This window comes from Loa loa (genome assembly GCF_000183805.2).
Source record: "Loa loa unplaced genomic scaffold supercont3.193, whole genome shotgun sequence".
In the NCBI taxonomy this organism is placed as follows: Eukaryota; Metazoa; Nematoda; class Chromadorea; order Rhabditida; family Onchocercidae; genus Loa; species Loa loa.
Genome location: NW_018108373.1, coordinates 15,992 through 35,318, shown reverse-complemented (window position 1 = coordinate 35,318; position 19,327 = coordinate 15,992). Strand labels below are relative to the sequence as shown.

At 32.4% G+C, this 19,327-nt stretch overlaps 2 protein-coding genes across 2 annotated transcripts; both read left to right on the top strand.

Moving 5' to 3' along the window:
• The first annotated feature begins 762 nt into the window (after positions 1–762).
• LOAG_05790 (hypothetical protein) lies at positions 763–13,639 on the top strand. Its single transcript, XM_020446971.1, has 26 exons — positions 763–931; positions 1,124–1,219; positions 1,656–1,754; positions 1,882–2,064; positions 2,160–2,276; positions 2,374–2,472; positions 2,610–2,708; positions 2,783–2,881; positions 3,110–3,208; positions 3,695–4,076; positions 4,419–4,676; positions 5,086–5,245; positions 5,544–5,689; positions 6,055–6,193; positions 6,569–6,743; positions 6,945–7,043; positions 7,369–7,539; positions 7,909–8,035; positions 8,235–8,400; positions 8,568–8,709; positions 8,783–8,975; positions 9,094–9,194; positions 9,451–9,642; positions 10,180–10,356; positions 10,868–11,067; positions 12,969–13,639. The coding sequence occupies exons 1-26, from the start codon at positions 827–829 to the stop codon at positions 13,168–13,170; spliced, it is 4,026 nt and encodes a 1,341-aa protein (XP_020302750.1). The 5' UTR covers positions 763–826; the 3' UTR covers positions 13,171–13,639.
• Positions 13,640–15,285: 1,646 nt separating this feature from the next.
• LOAG_05789 (hypothetical protein) lies at positions 15,286–18,169 on the top strand. Its single transcript, XM_020446970.1, has 5 exons — positions 15,286–15,398; positions 15,703–15,912; positions 16,110–16,214; positions 16,687–16,913; positions 17,865–18,169. Exons 1-5 carry the CDS (start codon positions 15,324–15,326, stop codon positions 18,109–18,111), a joined length of 864 nt encoding a protein of 287 aa, XP_020302749.1. The 5' UTR covers positions 15,286–15,323; the 3' UTR covers positions 18,112–18,169.
• The last annotated feature ends 1,158 nt before the right edge of the window (positions 18,170–19,327 follow it).

Genomic DNA, 19,327 nt, shown 5'->3' with positions numbered 1-19,327 from the left:
TATTTCAGTTTTAGTGCCTAGAAAGATCATCTAAAGTAGTATACTGATTTCCCAAACTGATGGACCTAAAAAATCTCGCTGGGAAAACATACATATATCTGAAGTATTACAAACCATGAATGAAAACATAGAGCATGTTGAAAATACAACTGAGACAAAGATTTTTTGAAAAGAAATGGAAAGGATTTGTTAAATAAGTAAATAAATCCTGTATTTGAAGAATAAATTAAAGGTTGAATGAGTCGAGTGAGTGCACTAATTACTTTATTCATTGTAATTCTGCTAACATAAACATTCATAAATGATAAGATGTCTGTTATTTTCTGGATAAATAACAGACGCTTCTTTATCGAAACGATAGAAGGTAACGATTTTAAATCAAGCAAGTAATCATGCTATCCAAATGATTGCTGGCGAATCTTTGCTCTCATGCATCACATTCCTTCAACTTGCTACTTGCTAGGAAGGATTGGCGGATTTGAGAGTAGGAATTCCTGAGATTTACCAAACAGATGATCACATGAATACTTTGTTTTGAAGTAAGATAAGGATGTGAAGAATTTGAAGATCATGAAATGTGGTACTGTCATCATCACAAATCCGGACATTTTCAGGTCTTGTTGCCGGCCGGCCTGGATGTCTCGTGTTTGCATAATGGTAGAGAAGGATAATATGATAAATTTTTATTCGACTTTGAAACGTTTTAATAAAGAAATAAGAGAACTGTATAATTGTCTTGTGTCTCTGTTTCTGTTAAGTAATCATATACATATCACCTTTTAAAAAATATTTCCTTCAGGTCCTACGGATTGTAAATCTTGATAAGATGGCTGCCGATGCAAAAACGGAAGAATTGTTTACGCTACTAGAAAATGGTCAACTTCGAAGCACTAATCTTGCAAAACAAGACTTCAACACTCTCAGAAATGCTGTTTGTTCATCCTTTTATTCTTGTATCTTTTGGAAAGCAATCGTTTATGCATTTGGGAGTAACAACGATCATATCGATATCTTTCGACGAAAAATGAAATTTTTTTTTTTTTTAACAAATGGATATACAATGCTTCACATTCAAAATACATAAACTTCTGATGAACTAAAATAAAGTGTTGTATTATTGTAGGACAATGAAAATGTTCTCATAGTTGCAGCTAGAACGGGGCAAGCAGATATTGTAAAAGATTTCATCAGTGATTTTGATTTGGAGGATACAGATGCTGTATGTCAATTAGAATATTATATTAATTTTCGAAAAAAATTTGCAGAATATATCTGATTGTTAGAACAAAAAACCTTATTAAAATGGTTGGTACATTGGATTGGATGTTCATCAGGATTCCAAGTTGTTTTAATGAACACTGATGAAAAATAAGCTGAACGAAATGTTCCTAAGCTAAGAAAACACGATTGGAGTGAATCAATTAATAGTAAAATTTTTATTTGACAAACAGAATTCATTTATTCCTTTAGTTGACTAATAGAATAAATGAATTTTACTAGTCGGGTAAAAATTTTCACTCACTTTATTGTTCAACGGCATTGTTGGATATATAAAACCCTGTAATTTCCATTAATATTTCTGCAGTATTGTGCATGTTGCGTATGTCTGCGTTCTATATCTTTTTAAAATATATGAAACAGTTTTAGTTTTTAAGGATGGTTGGACTGCTCTACTTGACGCGGCTTATATGGGACATGAAGAAGTTGTGAAAATATTGCTGGAAGCTGGGGCAGCTGTCGACTATTCTGATATGGTATGACTAAGTTAAGATTTTCAAAAATTCACATTTTTTTTCATAAAGTTCATAATTGTTGGGTAAATTATATGAATTAAACTAGAAGTAGTATTTAAACAGAAAAGATGAGTTTCTCATGTTGCAGCTGGGCTGGAGTCCATTGATGTGGGCTGTATACAAGAATCATTATGCATGCGCACAGCTTCTGATCCAATTCAAGGCTCATGTTAATCTTATTGATGAAGAAGATAACTTAACACCACTTATTATTGCCGCTGGACGTGGCTATGTACCTTTTGTAGAACTGCTCATTGGTGCTGGTGCAGAGGTGAGTTCGCGGAATGTGCAAATTTCTTGCCGTTTTAATTGATGGAGAACTTTCGACTGATTTTTTTTCCATGATTCTACTGATAGGTTTTTCAGGTAAATGCATGTGATAAATTTGGAAGTACTGCTTTAATTTGGGCTGCAAGGAGAGGTTATAAGCCTATAATCGAGTTATTGTTGGATGCTGGAGCTGAATTAGATGCTGTTGGGATGGTATTTAGTTTCAGTTTTCCTTTCATTTTTGAAATCTAATAAAATTTAGAATGGTTCTAGTCCACATTTTAAAAAGTTTTTATGCCATCATTTACAGTATGGATCGACTGCTTTAATGATGGCCACACGAGGTAATTTCATTGGTATTGTTAAATTATTGTTATCAAGGGAGCCCAACATCAACACTGTCGACCAGGTCTATATTCTTTTTTTTTTTTTTTTTTTTTTTAAAAATTAGCTTCATTGGAACCACTGAACATACTTCCTGATATCGTCGTAGATTTTATGATGAGCCTGAATTCGATTGATTTTGTATGAATCTTTATTTTGCAGAATGGCCTTTCACCACTTGCTATCGCAGCACGTGAAGGTTATGTAGAAATTGCTTCCATGTTCATCCAACTTGGGGCGTATGTAAATGCAGTTGACAGGGTACAGTTGAATTTTCTGGTGTTTATTCGACAACTTTGATTTTTTCCCTTTTTCAATTTTTCACCTTTTTGCAGTTTGGAAATTCAATTTTGGCAGGTGCTGTACGATCAGGAAATGTGGAAATTGTGAAAATGCTTCTCGAAAAGCATGCCGATGTGAATGCGAGAGATTCCGTATGTTGATATTTTTGTCTGATTACTTTCTTTCTTGAATATTCATATTATTTTTACAGATTTAAATGGTTCTTGCGGATTATTGACTTCGATGAGAAATCCTAGACTTAATCATTTCTCACTTATTCTTGAATCATGCCTTTATTCAAACATCTCGGAAGACTCAGTCAGTATACCACATCCATATATTACTTTTGAAAAAAAAAACAGAAAAACCGAAATTTTCAGGAAAATAGAACAGCTCTTCATTTGGCTATCGATAAGTCATTTATGGATATTGCAGTTGCTTTATTGGAAAAGAAGCCAAACTTGGAAATAAGAAATAAGGTTCTTTTTAGAAGTACTTATAATTTAGCAATCGTAAAAATGCAGCAGTTTTTTAATCACTGTGTTTTGAAGTTGACCATATTTAGCAGGCTGATCCCTCTACCTTTAATGAAAGAAGGCTATTTTATTCAACTACCAAATATTTCGTGGAGAAGCATTGGAAATGCTAGTCGTTGGTCAGATATAAAGAGCGTAGCATTTGATCAAACTGGGCTATTATAGTTTTTTTTTTTTGATATACTTACCTATGCGCGTTATTTTTTCACTGAAGTTGTTTGCCGTCGTATGATTGGTGGTGGATTACTTAACGATAGCCATTTATTTTTATTTTGGTTATAGTGAGATTACCACAGTACTCGAGAACTTGCCTGAATCGTTTTTCGTCATTTATCTTTATCAACTCTTCTATCAAATTCTGCAAATTACCTATGACCTATGAACCTATGAAAATCGACTTGTGGAAACATTTATTAATCTTTTTTACAGGACGGTGATACACCATTGTTGCGCGCTGTGAAAAATCGACATGTAGGTTTTTGTCAGTTACTTGTAAATTCGGGTGCAAAAGTCTCGGCAACGGATAACGCCGGTGATAATGTATTACATGTGGCATTACGAGCAAGATCACGAAAAATAACGCAGTCCCTTTTGTTGAATCCGTCGGATTCGCGCCTGTTGTACAGACCAAACAAACTTGGTCAGACACCATATTCAATTGATCAGGAAAATCCTCAGCCAATTATCCCATTAATTTACGGACCACTGGATGCCGAAGTACAAGTGGATGCTATGCTTGGTTACGATATTTATAGCAATGTATTGGCTGATATTGTGTGCGAACCGAATCTAACTTTACCACTAACCATTGGTAAGCTGTTAAGTTTTCTTAATTGAGTCAAATGGTTAGCGATAATCAAGTTCGTAATTAAGTGTCACGATTTTTTTTTCTTTTGATTTTCGAACGATTGTGTAATATCATAACTTTCTTCCCTTATTGCCATCAAGATAATTCTTACTTCCCTTAATAGAGTTTAATTAACTCACGAGATGTTGGGCATCCAGTACTAGTTTCCGTTTTTCTTTTTCGCTTCCTTTTTTCATTGCTGGTTCCTTGTCTCAAAAGTTTTTCATTACTTTACGTTTTACATTTTTAAATTTTAAATTGTTTGAATCTGAGTTTTTTATATGGAATGTTTTATATGTTTTTCAGGACTATATGCAAAGTGGGGTTCAGGAAAGTCAGTACTTCTTGACAAAATGAAAGATTCAATGCGGTCATTTTCAAGATCTTGGCTCGATGGAGTACAACTTTCATGGTCCTGGTCATTGGTTTTCTCAGTAGCACTTCTTATTGTGATGCTTACACTTATCAGCATTACTGCTGTTGCTTTTCTTCATAACCTTTATTATATTATTGCTGTCAGTGCTTCTGGCTTAATCCTGTTTATTCTATCGTTGTTTTTATACGGTCAGTTCTTCGTCTTTTTTGAAATTATGTTTTCAAGAGTTTTAGATGAATTCAGACAGATGGACACGTCTTTTTAAATTTTAAATTCCACTTGAAGTTTATTACTATTGACTCTTGGCGAAGTACTACAATTCATGCAATATAATTCTTACAACAGTTTTTGTTCCTTCAAAATACTTCATTTCATCACGTAGTACTATCATGTGTAAATATTGAAATTGGAGAATTCTTTGAATTCTTTTTTTTTTCTTGAGGAATGCTGATCTTTTAGTATTCCTATATGTTGTTTTCTTAGCGGCAAAAACTCTGAAATAGTCTGAATTAATTTAGACTCACTGGGCAAAACCATCATTTTTCATGTTCAAATGTGTATGTAGCTTGTTTTCCAGTTTTTTTTTCCTTTTTTCAGGTTTAATTTATTATGGTAACAGTGTTAAAGGGTGGAATAAATCCGTAAATGTCGCACGTTCGATTGCTAAATTTTTGGCACATATGCGTTTACTGTCAAATGTTGCACTGCAACATGGTGCATCAGTCCGGGACAAAGACGTCCTTTCTTGCCCTGTAAGGTAGGTACCGATTTACTTTATGTGTCGGTTGTCTCATTTCTGTATTTTATTATAGTTGGATAATCTACACCTACAACAAGTAGTTGAAACTTTTAAATATCGACTAAAATATTTAATTAATCAGCTTCCAATTTAATGAGCTTTAACAGAGTATGCCAAAAAGTAGTTGCCTCATTGCCACTATGTAGCATTTACAACTTTTGAGCATGCTGATTTGTCTCTTTCTTTTGGCTAGTCATATAATCTTTCCACCCTTAGCAAAAACTTTATTTCTGAAAATTTTTTTGTTTATCTTTAGTTTCTTGTTTGCCGATTATCATCGTTTATCATCTGTTGGTGGTGAGCAGGCGTTAGCAAAAATCGTTATTACATTATTTGAAGCTGCCGAAAATCATTTTGGTTCACTTCCGGTGCGCCTATTTTGCGCTTTGAGAGTTTCATTTGGTATGTTCCCTCCCGTCTATTCTTCTAGTCTTTGCAGCTTTCTTTAAAGATTTCGTATTCATTTTATATGGAAGTTAATTTAAAGTTCTTTAAATGCCTTTTTAACACCTTTTCGATAAAATTTATTACTTTTCGTTTCGAGAAAAAGGTTGGAAACAGATTCTTATTCCTAAAGTTATGAGATGATGTGGCATCTTGATTTATTTATCACTGAGACTATAAGGACTCCTTAGATATTTACCGCAGGAATTTGCTTTTTCGTCGTTCCCTTGTGTCGTTCGATCGCATACACTGTAAACATCAAACTATTTCTTTCAGTATTTACTGATGGTTAGCATTTTTCATGAAAATTATTATCATTTTAGCGCATGGCAACAAACCAAAAACACGACGAGCATGTGGTGTACCGGTTACTATGATGGTGTCGTTTTTCTTATTCTCAATCAGTACAGCTTTAATTCTATTTACATTATGGCTTTACGATGGAATGGATCTTCAGTCTAGGTTCATCGTTACTATTATTTAACCAAGTTTTTTTTCTTTTTTTATAGTTGACAGTAAAACATAGGTTTCTTGGAACAACAGTTCATTTCTGTTGCTTATAATTGTGCATGATGATTTTCGAGAAGTGAAATCTGTGGAAGTTTAATGTTTCTTTCCCTTCGAGCTATATCACTTTCTTTTTGATTTCCTTCATTCAAAGAATGGTTTTAAAAAATTTGACACTATCATTTTGATATCAAGTAGTTATATCTTTTTATATATCCCTTTATTCGGGCAATTTTCCTCACGTGATTTGAATGAAATCTGTAGCATAAATAAATGATTTGCTTTGTTTAAAATGTCAGAAGTTCAATATATCTTAAATATAATTTGTAGCTATTTATTTGGGTCCATATCATTCTTCGCTGTTGCGGTGGTACTTATGTTGTATCCACTTTATCTTCTTTTTGTTTATGGATTTGTCAATATGCCAAAGAGACGCATAAATATTGCGGCACAGAAAATCAACAAATTGCGTTTTGAAGGATTTATGCAAAAATTACAGCATGAGGTGAAACTTCTTTCTTATTTTTTCTTTGCAATGAATTATTCCACGATTTTGTAATAAATTTAAATCTTTTATACCTTTTCTATCCATGTTTGCTATCTTTTCTCGTTATCTTCTTCATTTTATACTTTAACAATAATTCCATTATATCAAAAAATCTTTTTTTTGATATAATGGTTAAATTTTGTTTAAAAATTTTTTCAGGTCGACCTTTTGGCCAACATGATTCGCTCACTTGACTTTTTTACAAACAGTCAAACTCGATTAATTGTTGTAGTTGATGGCCTTGATAATTGTGAACAAGTAACTTTTATAGTTAATATAATATCAGTATATGTTGTGGTGAAATGTCATTTAAAATTAGTTCATATATTTAATTTCATCACATCAGTTTCAATTTTCCAGAGTCCTATTTCCAGTGAAACCGTTAGCATTGTGGACTACTCTTCTACAGAGCATGATTGATTAACCTAACTCCCTTACAGTACTCTTGCTGTTACATTACATTGGAAGCTTTTTCCTTTACCTTCATCTATTTGCCATATTAGTGTAAGGCGTTAAATAGAGTTGTCGATGATTTAAAAAAATAGAATCCAAGTTAATTATTTTCTAGGAGATATTATTTTAGGAGCGTATGGTACAAACTTTAGATGCGTTGGAGCTATTATTCTGTACCCGTGCTGATCGGCCATTCGTAGTAACTATTGCTGTTGATCCGCATATTATTATTTCGGCTGTAAATCACAGCATGCATTCTGCACTAGCAGGAACTGAACTTACTGGACATGATTACCTCAAGGTTGTTGATATTACAGCGCATGAAGTTTGAACTAATTCGGAAGCTTTTCATAATGTTTTGAGGTAGTTTCAAAAAGCAATGAATGATTTCGGAGATGAGCAAATTGTAGAAGTAGCTTACTTTTGTAACACAGCTAATCATGTGCAAAAGAATTAGGAATATTTTTGAAAATAATTCGACCAAATATGATGAAGTTATTAATAGGTGCATGTGGTAATACTGGAACTTATAAGCACAAATTAATAAATAAAGATTGAATAATTTTGTATGGAGATTGGTTGACATTTGGTTGGTGGATTATGGTGAAATATCATGTAATATTTTAAATCTTTTGAACAGTTCGAATCGAAATTTCTTTATTGCTTTCAGAATATCATTAATATGCCATTTTATCTGCACAATTCAGCCATTCGACAACTCCAGACAAATTTGCGTAACAAAAGCGAAAGCTTAGCTGATTGGAAGGAAAGATTCAGGCGACAAGATACTTTTCATGGTCAGTATTTCTTCAATTAGAAATATACTTTGCAAAAAACACCAAGTTCATGTCTTTTTAAATTGCTGAAAGTGCACAGTAGTAACCAAATGCGAAATAATATTTTTGGAAAGCTAGTGCAGCAAGTTTCTTTTGTTGTAAATAGCGATAAAATTAGATGGATTTCAAATTTTCAATATTATAAAATAAGAAGTTACAGGGTCTTATATATCCTTGCGAGAAGGTTTTGAAGGAAAATCATCAAGAAAGGTAACGGTTGTAGGAACTCGTGGATTAAGCCATTCGTTAATAGCAGATGACTATTTCTCTAATATGAACCCACGGTCAATGAAACGCATTGTCAACGCGCTTACGTTGACGGGACGGTTAGTGAAAATTGATTCGAAACTTGAAAGATGGTACAAATTAAATTCATTAATGGTTTTTATGCAATTTGTCATTCTTTTATTCATATTTGGTTTTTTTTATATCCAAATCTAGATTTGATTAAATTTTATACTACATTTTTTTCCGCAATTCGCTCTTTTTTCAGATTGATGCGTGCATTTGAAATTGAATTTTCGTGGGTTTCACTTGGTTATTGGGTTAGCTTAATTGAACAGTGGCCATCTAGGATGTGTTGGCTTATTGATCGTGCGTTAGATATTCCACAAGATTCATATCCGCTTGCAGAGGTTTTTTCTTTTTTTTTACTTATTTCAACAATCTTCCGGTCTTTTGTTTCAAACATTTGACAGGCTTTTGCAGCTGTATAACCATCTGAAGCAACAAATTCCAAAGAAGGACCCACTAATAGATTTGGATCGAAATCCGGATAATTTCGAATCTTTCCTGGAACAAGCATCCATGATTGGTCCAGAGCAGTTGACTGTCGGACACGTTCGTCGTTTTGTCCCGTGTACATCTAATTTGGATCCTTATCTTAGAAAACTCATCAGAGGTAGAATTACAAGAATTTTCTTGTGAAATGTTTCCAAATTACTTCACTTTTTCCAAGAAAATTTATATATAAAGAAGTACGATGTTTGTAGCAATGGTGAAAAATGTTTGTTTTGTAGAATGTCGTATTGGCACTGCACAACCGGTTAAAACACTTGCTAATCGGCCGTTGCACCTATCTGGTTTCGTAATCTCCGGCCTCGCTTGCCATCTTTTCAAAGTAAGCAACATATTTCACTTTCTTACATTTCCATTTATAGATTTTTTTTGTCAGTGTAAGTCGAAATCTTAATTAAATTTAAATATCGATTTCAAATTCTAGTCTAAAAATCCTCATCATGTCCAAATTTTAGGGCAGTGAATTTGAGTAGGTCTTTTAATATAAAAAATACTTTGTCGAGTGATCACTCTGGCACTTCATTTTGTATCTCATTCCTCTGCTTTTCTTGTTTTTATACCACTGTCTCAAATTTCAGGACAAGAACATTTGGCGAGAAATTGAAGTACCACTCGTTGAAATGAAATTATCAGATATAATTGACCTGGTGAAAAAGTTAGATATTCCTAGTGAACGAATAAGTGTTATTACTGAAAAAATGAGTGCGTCCAATCTTACCGGTCTTGTTTTATCGGCATGTGATTTACTGGAAGTGCAAGAAGTTTTGAAGGTTTTCTTTACTTAAATTTTATAAAGCAGCTCCAAAAAAATTGAAAATTCTTTTCTGTTTTCTTGACCGAAACAAAGGACTGTTCAAGAAAAATGGTTGACTGTATTACCAACTTATCTTGGTTTAAGAGTGGTGCAGAAATTCTCTTATTCGTGCCAAACTGAGTTGTAGGTCTAAGCTTGAAATTAGAAAAATAATTTATAATATTTCCTTAGAAAATCCTGGGTGATATAGGCGAAGAATTCTGCTTACCACTACATTAATGACGAAATTATGAAAATTTTTAAAAATACATGTTTTTTTACTACACGATCGTTTATCACTTCTAGATAATCGTTGTATAACAGTGACTTGAGACTGTCGGACATTCGATTCTTAAATTTATGTTGAGTTTTTTTTGGCTCTCTATCTGGAGTTTATTGCAGTTTTCTTTTCAGTTTGTATTGACAGGAAAACGAAGATTAATTGAGTCAAATATGCTCGACAATTATAAACAGATAGTTTTATGAACTTGGAAATCTAATTTTCAATTTGCAGTTGAGTTTGGGTGATTGGACATTGTTGAAGTTGTTAATTGAGACGCTTCGAACTTGGAAACCAGTGGTGCTTCCGGACACTATTGAAACTCCTTCCTTGATGTCAGCCGTTCCTGCTTTAGCAATATCACCTTCTCCAAATTCAATGCAAGAACAAAAAGATCGGATTCCTATACAGGTTTTTCTTTCCTCTAAGCTAAAGTAATGACCACTGCCGAATGATAACTTGATTCAGATGCAAATTCATCTATTGAAGCTAGCAATTCCGGATGATGATAGAGATTGGAACTGTTTTCAAATCAAGTGTGGCTTAAATCAGCACTATTATTTTGAGTTCATAGTGTTGAGGAGGTGTTACCATAATTCTACTTTGAAAAAGAAACCAGTAAAGCTGTTATTTGCCAATGCTAATAATAAATAGTGAACTGGAATAAGGCTTTCTATTTCAATCCTTACATGTAGTTTGTTTTTCTTAACGTTAGCTACGCTGAAGCTGTTTGACGGGATGATTTGTTGTTTACCACTGATCTACTAATTCTTATTTTTTCGGAGTATAAAGGAATTAATGTGAATACTCCACAAAGTTTCCGTTATTAATAATTGGATTTAGTAGAAATACAGTGAAATTTCAAGTCTGTGGACAGTATAGCATCAGATTTTTAATAATGATTTTAATTTTTGAGATTTAGGCAGAAATGGAAGGTGATCATCAGTGGATACTGGAAAGTTTTTCTGGCATGGATATTGCAGAAGTGGATGACGTACTTCCTGCTTCTTCTGCACCATCCGTTCATTTTAATGATGGAGCTGCATCGGAGCGGGATAGTATTGAAAGTGTTTGTGGGTCATGCGAGAATTTGTTGGAATCGGAATCCATTTTGCAAACCCGGTGAGTTTCTTTCCTGTTCTTTTTTCTTTCAACTTGAAAATTCCATGAAATTGTGGAACATGGAACTGTTTTAAAACTTAAGAAATGAAACAATTGATGCGATTGGTCCTAACACTATTTTGCGAATATCAATTGCGAAAGTTTTATAAAAACCTCTAATACGTTTTTGCCTTATGTTGATTGTCCGAATATTCTTGCTCATAATTTTTCACATAGAGTTGAAAAGTTGAACAAGAGATCAGTGGCTTCTGCAACTGACTTTCGAAACATATTCAAAATATCCATTTTCTTAAATTTTATTTTTCTCTAGTATCGTTCTGTTTCCATTTTCAGTTCAACCAATCTTTGATGCAACAAGACGTAAAATGAATTTGCAGTAGCTATGCAAAACTTTTTCTCTAAAAATTTGTCATGCACTAGTTACTTCCCATTCTTCTCGGATTTTTTACTTGCTAAGAAGATGTAGTATGCAAATTTTTGGAATTTTCCAAAATTTTTCTACTAAAATTGTTCGTGTTTTTAGTACGCCAGACTCTTCGTATCATTGAAGTGTGGTTGGAGAAATTTTTCAGAGGACCAAATTTTCTATAAACTCGAGAAAAATTATTTACTAAATATGAAATTACTAAACTATTTTAAAAGACTTTTATAATTTTCCATTTATTTCTTTATCAAAAATTGATGTCAGAAGTGAGAATATGAATGTAATGACGAAACGAGCACAATATGGCCTTCAACACCGATATAAAAGGTATCGTGTGTGATGTTGGCTGTACTTTTTTTTTAAATTTGGTTACATTTAGCGTGGTTCTAACATTTATGACATTTAATCCAAAAGTCTGGACTTTGAAACGAATAAAATTAGGTTGGATTTGAATGAGATTGTTCGAGATTAATAATAATTTTTAGGCTTGTTTTTGCTGAAGCATGGAAATTATTGTTCGAAATCCCTCTTGCATATATTTTTTTTCGTCATTTTCCTAATCTTTTTTTCCCAATTTTGTCATATTTTCATTCATATACTCACTTAGGAGCAGTTGCCTGGTTTTGGCTCTTACTTTTTGCCTATTTATAATAATTTTGGGTTTTGTTAGGAAGTCGAATTTAATCAATGCTTCTTCGAGCACGGTATCATTGTCATGAATGGAAACAGTAAGTGATGCAATCAGGAATGAAGAGTTTTGGGGAGATTCACACATTTACATCTGTTGTTCGATTTTGACACTTGTATTAATCAATAATAACCTAAATTTGGTGAAGCAGTAAGCAGGAGAGCTATATATTTTTAATAACTTTGCATGTTATTTATGTATTACTGTTTCCTCTTGAACTGCTATACTTTTGCATCCTTTCCTTGCACAAAATAGTCTAAACTATGACATGATGTTTACATATTACTATATATGCATGCTATTAACTAATGAGGGATGTTAGAATGAAATCCTTGGTAACATCTGATTCTAAATCATCCTTATGATAAAGGCATAACAGTTGTTATCAAAATTAGATGAATTTTGGTAGAATCCTGACGTTTTACAATTTAGTTAAGAATGCAATGGTTCCTGTGGCAAATTCTGATCAAAAAATGAGATTTTATTCGGTTATTTTTCGTTTAACATCTAGGAATATCTCTCTGTCTTTCTAGAATCCGAAATATAAATCACGGAAAAGCTTTATTGGTGTAGAGGGTATTTTCAAATTGAACAAAGAAAACATGCTACCGCGTTGAAAGTGTAATGATCACTCCTTGATCCTCCCAGATTATTCAAAATATGCTTTCTAATTTTCACTCCTTGATCTTCCCAGATTGTTCCAAATATGCTTTCTATTTTTCTTTTTCCTTTTACCATTTTAACTTTTTGAGAATTTCTTTTTGTTCAAATAGAAGGTGCAAGTTTAAGGCAAGAATTGGGAAGTATGACGCATGTGGATTCAGTTCATTCCGATATCAGTTATACAGGAACGCACGGTCGATCGGTATCTCGTTCTCATCTACCGATTATTCTCGATATTTCTGACAATCAAGAAACAGTGAAAGAAGTGAGCCCTTCTAAACGGCTTTCAGTATTAGGTATTTTTAATCATAATCATGGTGATTGTTGACCTTTTTCCATGACTCTTCTGAAGCGATAGTTGTGGTCAGTATAATATATTAGCTTAACCATGCTAGCGATTCATGTTCCTGTTACCTGTTATAGATGTTAGAGAATAAATCTAGCTCTTTCTGGTAAGCATAATGGACTTGTTGTGCTAATTTTTCTATTAACTTATATTCTTGTTTTAGTAGGATGATACCTTCTCTTCAGTTTCTATATGTACCTTCTCGTCAGTTCTTATTTTCCAGGATTTCAATTCTGTACCAGACTTAGCATGAATATTTTTTGGTTTTTGAAATGTCTTCCGAAGATACAAATTGTCAACCTTGAAATTAGAATTATTGAGCTTAACAGTATCATTTCTCCTATGTGTTTTCGTGTTTCTAGTCAGTAATACCAATTAATATTGATTTCACTTGATTTTTTTGACTTTAATATATGACTAAAAATATTGTTTATATATATATATATACTGTGGCACAGACTTGGTCTGAAAATGAAGAGTAAAGTTTTCTTTTTTGATGGAGGATTTCTCTCCATCAGGATAATGACACTGTGGAACTGGTGTGGGACTTATTGATTATCTCAGGATTAGTTAACATCGGTCAGAAAAATGTGATTATCTCATCTAACCTTAATAAGAGCAGCCAAAAACTCCATCTATTCTCTATTTTATTTATTTTTCTTATTTTTATTTATTTATTTTTTGACAGTTTGACTGCAACTGAATCATTATTGTATGTGATCTTATTGGTTTATGTTGTCATTATGTTTATATCTATGTTAGGCAAATAAAAATTATTGTAATCAACAAAATATTTGAATTGGAAAACTTATTTTTGTACCGATCGGAACGTTTTCTTTATCCTCATTTGATATTCGATAAGAAAGAGCAAGATTGTTGTAAAGATTTTTCTTATATCAGATTCCGATTATTTGTATTTTGAAACTGTAGCACGAATTCATAGATATTCATCCTTATTCTGAACAGGGGATCTCACTTCACTTCTCTTAAAATTGCCTTAAAAAGACTTATCAAGAATCAAGAATCGAAGTTTCCTGACATTTTCTACTATTTCACTGATCAATTTGGAAATGAAAATGGTATATGCATATTTACCGCAAAGTATGTTCTGTTTTCCAATTTCACTCTACGGTTAGTCGCATTTCTTGAGATCTTTGGGAAATGTACACATCACCATATCGACGGAGACATTTATATCCATAGCAACCATTTCAAACAGTTGTCTCTCGATCCAGAATTTGATATTGCTTAATATCAAATATCTTGTTATATAAGATCTTGATTGTGTATAAGATCTTAATATCTTATTGTATAAGTTCACACAATTTGTTTTTTAGGTTCGAATTTTATTTTTGCAATGACTGGTTAGACCTAAGCTGACTTAGAAGAAACCTAAAAGACCTAAAACCTGACTTCTGCATCATTAGACGAAAAATGTTGACTGCTTTTTGGTTGCCTGAGATGCTCGAAATTTTAAGTGCAGTATTTCTAGATATATATTGTAGTATGAAAAAAGGAGATTTAAATTTTAGTAATTATTGAAATATTTTTGCAGTCCTGGGAGAATTGATGGTGTACAGTAAAAAGCAGACTTCTTGCATCCTTAATTGCCTTTTATTTCTCGTTGCTTCGGTATCCTGGATTTGTGTTTACATTGCTAGCATTGACGTTTCAAAGCGTTATATCGAAAGATACACGTCTTCACTCCTGCCGAATAAATGAAATATAAAATATTATATGAGAAGGTTAGTTTTATTTTTCCCTTCTTAAGTTATTATAAAGGCTAAGACTTTTTCATTGTACTATCATGCTATGCATGTATAGTTAGGTCTCTTTACAAATCTGGTTATGTATTTGTGTAATATTAGTGCCTTGCAATGATCACCTCTTCATAACTGCTTCAATAAATACTCCTTATATTACCATTCACGCTTAGTAAATTGTAGTCTTGACAAAATAGTGCTGGAAGCAGTTCACAAATGCAGATTTTTAATAAAAATTTTCATCTTATGAAAGTTTGTTTTTTATTTATTATTATTTTCTTAATGCTTTTTATTCATTTTCTTTTTAATAATTCTCAGAAAATTATTATTTTCTAGCCCTGTACATGGAAATATAAAGCTTCAAAATGCTCAATGGCATATTGTTGCAGCATTGCCCTTTCTACCTTTACATTATTGTTCACACTATTCGTTGCATTCACAGCACAGGTACTTTCGTTTTCCAAACAAAAATGTCCTTATTTCTTTTGTCTTTTTTAAAAGTTCTTACCCCGCATTTTACCATTTTAGTATACTGATTGAAAGGTGACTTAGTTGTCAATTACTTTGTCGTTCTGATTACTGAGGATTTCAGTCAACAAAAGTAATTTTCTGAGGGCTATTTATTTAGCATCGTTTTATAGCATTTATTAAGCGTCTTGAGATTTTTTGTCCAAAGTTCTTAATCCAACATTTCATCATTTTCTAAATTCATGCAGGAATGGAAGAGTCTGAAATTATCGATTAATTTCAGGGTTTTTGGAAAAAATTCAGCGAATATCGAGAACAAGCAACAGTTTTTTACAAACAACGATTCATTATTTTGCTGAAAGGCGAAGTGCCAAACAGTTACTACGTATGGAGTTCGTATCCATTGCTTAATCATGCTGAAGAAACACATGTACGAATAGCGGTACTTGAAGAATATGAAAGCGATTTTAATGATGACGGAAAACCTGATCTGGTAAGCTCTGCATTTACTTTCATACAAAATAAGAGTTTTTCCAAGTAGGCCACCTGCAAAAGTATAAAATCTCAAAATTGAAATGTGTTCTTTCTATTTACATAAATTAGCTACCGGAAAGATCATGCGTTGAAATTAGCATCTCTGATAATTTTTAGTGTCCTTCTCACCTTGCTTACTTGACCACTCTTTTTTAGATCGAATTAAATGTCACATTTCCTATTGAAGAAAAGGATAAAATCTATGGAGTTTTTTATATGTTTTTATTTGATTATCAACTTGATCAAAGGTCGCGCTTTTCGGTTTGTATTTTCTTTTCTGCGCAAGCAATGTTCAACAATGAGGATATTTCAATTTTTTTAGCAAAAGAAATTAAATTAACAGAATTTATTAGCAAAAGAAGTTTGAGCCTCATTATTTACAAAAATATAAGGGAAAAGTTCCCTGCAAACACTCCAATAAAAATGTAAACTCAACTCGAAATATTTATTCCTCTAGATTAGTGATTCCCAACTGATGGTCCACGAGAGCGGCGACGCGGTAAGTAGACCGCTTTTATAATATAGTGTTACTCTAAGTTTAACTAATACGCTAAGAATTTTGATTGAAATTCATTTTCAAATTAATAAAATTTATTAAAAAAACCAAAATGGTTCCTAGTCAAGAAAAGGCTGGAAATCACTATTCTGGAATTTGGAGTAGTATAAAGTGAGTGGTTGAGAATTTTAATAGATTTGGTTTAAAACCGAAAAAGAGAGTTCCTGAAAGTTACAGATGGAAACCGCAGTGCTTGATGATTTGGAGCATGTGACTGCGTCATCATCGTTAACAGTTTCTGGTGATCTTTGGTTGGATCAAGCGACTCCATTCTGGAGCAGTGGCCGGGATCCAGATCATGGAGGGGCTCTGATCAATGAATCCAGTTTAGATTTAGCTCAGTATAATCCTGTCGCAATTGTTTCACGTAATTCTTTTAGGAATTTCACAACAACTTTGAAAAGGTGATTGTTTCAAAGGACTTTTATTTATAATTATACCGCCGATTCTTCCTTTTGTTTTGTGTCATCTTTTCATTGATTTCCCTTATTTCTACACATACCTTTATAAGCTTATTAATATCAAAATAGCTACTTTTTAGATTAGCTGGACCCGGACTCGTTTGAAGCAGCGATTCCCCTATGTGATACTTAATTTTTAATTAATAATTACTCTTTCTTTGCATTTACTCTGTTTATTATTTCTATTGTTCGTTTTCCTTTGAATGGGAGCATCATTATCCTTTGTCATCATAAATCATCTGACATTCTCTCCTTCTACCAATGCATTTGCCTTCCATAATGAGTACTTCTTTTTTCGGTTTTGATCTTTTGCTTTAGTTTCATATCGTACACCATTGCTCGTTTGATTTAGTATCAGAAGCTACAGAAAATGTTACCATTACGTCGGATGTAAAAGACGGATGTAGAGTTCATAGTTTTTTTCTTTTTTGAAAATATGGTCATTGTAACGCACGTTTTAAGTAAAAAAATATTAATGGCTTCTGAAATTTAAAAACGATAGGACGCTTTAATAATTTAGCATAATTAATTTAACATATCCTCTTATAGGGATACTTTTCAAAGCCTTTTCATTGATCTACACAGTTCTTGTGCACTGAACATCAAGCATTACATTAACCTAGTCGCTGCTGGTTTCATTATTTGCTTTTTAGTTGTGACCAAAGAAATAGGAATAAAGATGGGAGAAAAATCACAGACAATATAGTATAATACAATAAATGAAGGGGAGATGATTGAATAAGAAAAATAATCTCAATGTCTCTTAGTTCCTACTTCAAGTTTATGATCTAACTAGTTGGAGAGCTTGTGAAGACTGTACTTTCCTTTTGATTAATAGCGTGAAAATAGTGAGAAAATTGTTTTCCATGAAATATATGGTGAATTTTTTTTAAGGCAGTCAATTGCATGGACGCCTAAACGAGCCAGCAACAATAATTTTATACTACATCTATCGATACGGATCCTTGAACAACAGCTATTTTACCGAACAGGTCTACTGGAACTCTTGAAATGGGCATGGATTCAATATTTTGCCTGTTTCATTATCGTTCATTATTTTGTTAACAAATTACGACAGTTTTTGTTTGAAAACCAGGTCTTCAGTACGATCATTGTCCGACGAAATCACTTTGATGAATAGGAGGGATAGTGAGGATTGGCGATGACAAAGAGAAAGATTAGATAAAAGAGGAAGGGCAAAGAATAATAATAAGGTTGCAATTTCTTTGCAAATAGGAATTGCATAAATAGGAATTGCTATAGGAATTGGAATTACTTGGACAAATTGGGATTCATTCATCATATGCGCGTAAAAAAATTTAAGTAAGAAAATGTAGCACGAGATATGTTTATAGAAATGAAGAAATGGTCAAACAACAATGGTGGTTTATGCAAAGATGGAAGAGGTGATTTGGCCTTTATACACTCCTTATGTATTTTGCATAAACTTTTACTCTATATCCTCTTTTGTTGTCGTTTTTTTTTATTCTTTTTTTCTTTTTTTTTTAAACTCAGTTTGACTTATTAAAATTTTTATATGAAATTCAAATTTCTATTGCAATAAGGATTTGCTGGAAATGATGCATAAATGTTGTTAATAGGTTTTTTTTTTCTGACGTATTGATATTTTCTGATATCCCTTCGAACATAATCATTTAACAAAATAAACAATTTTCCAATATACAGTATTGTTGAAAATTCAATAAATGATTGATTTGAATGCTCCGAATCGTTGCTTTTCTAATATTTTGAAAACTCATTTTCTTATTTGTTTTTATATAATTTTAGTACTTTCAATTTTCATTATGTTAAAATTTGTTTTTTTCATTTTTTTCATTTGGTCACCCAGCAGAATGTCTGTCTTATCAGATGATTTATAACAATTCTTGTGAGCTTTCTGCTGGCTGACAGAAAATATTTTAGAAAGGATTTAAAGTTAAAATCAGGCATATATGTTACTGTAATGGAAACTTTGGAAACATAACGAGATATGCTTCATTTCGAAGTTATTCAAAGAAAATATCTGTATACTGTAGAAAATGCAATAAGTATTAGTGAGCTATTAAGAGAGCATACATACAGCGTGTTCTTAATAACAAAAGATCGAAATTATAAAATTGATGAGGCAAATTTAGTCAGAATTTAGTGGATAATTTAGTCGAAATGAAATTTTTTGTACGAGATGTAGAAGGCGTATTAGCATTGATAAGATAGTTTTACCTTATTATCTCCCAATTAATCTACAACATGAAATCTGGCTAATAAATTCAAATGAATCTTTTTTGCTTTTCTGCAAACTAGCCGTATTAAAGATGTTGTAGTAAGATGGACTTTTAATTTGATAACGATTATTTGAT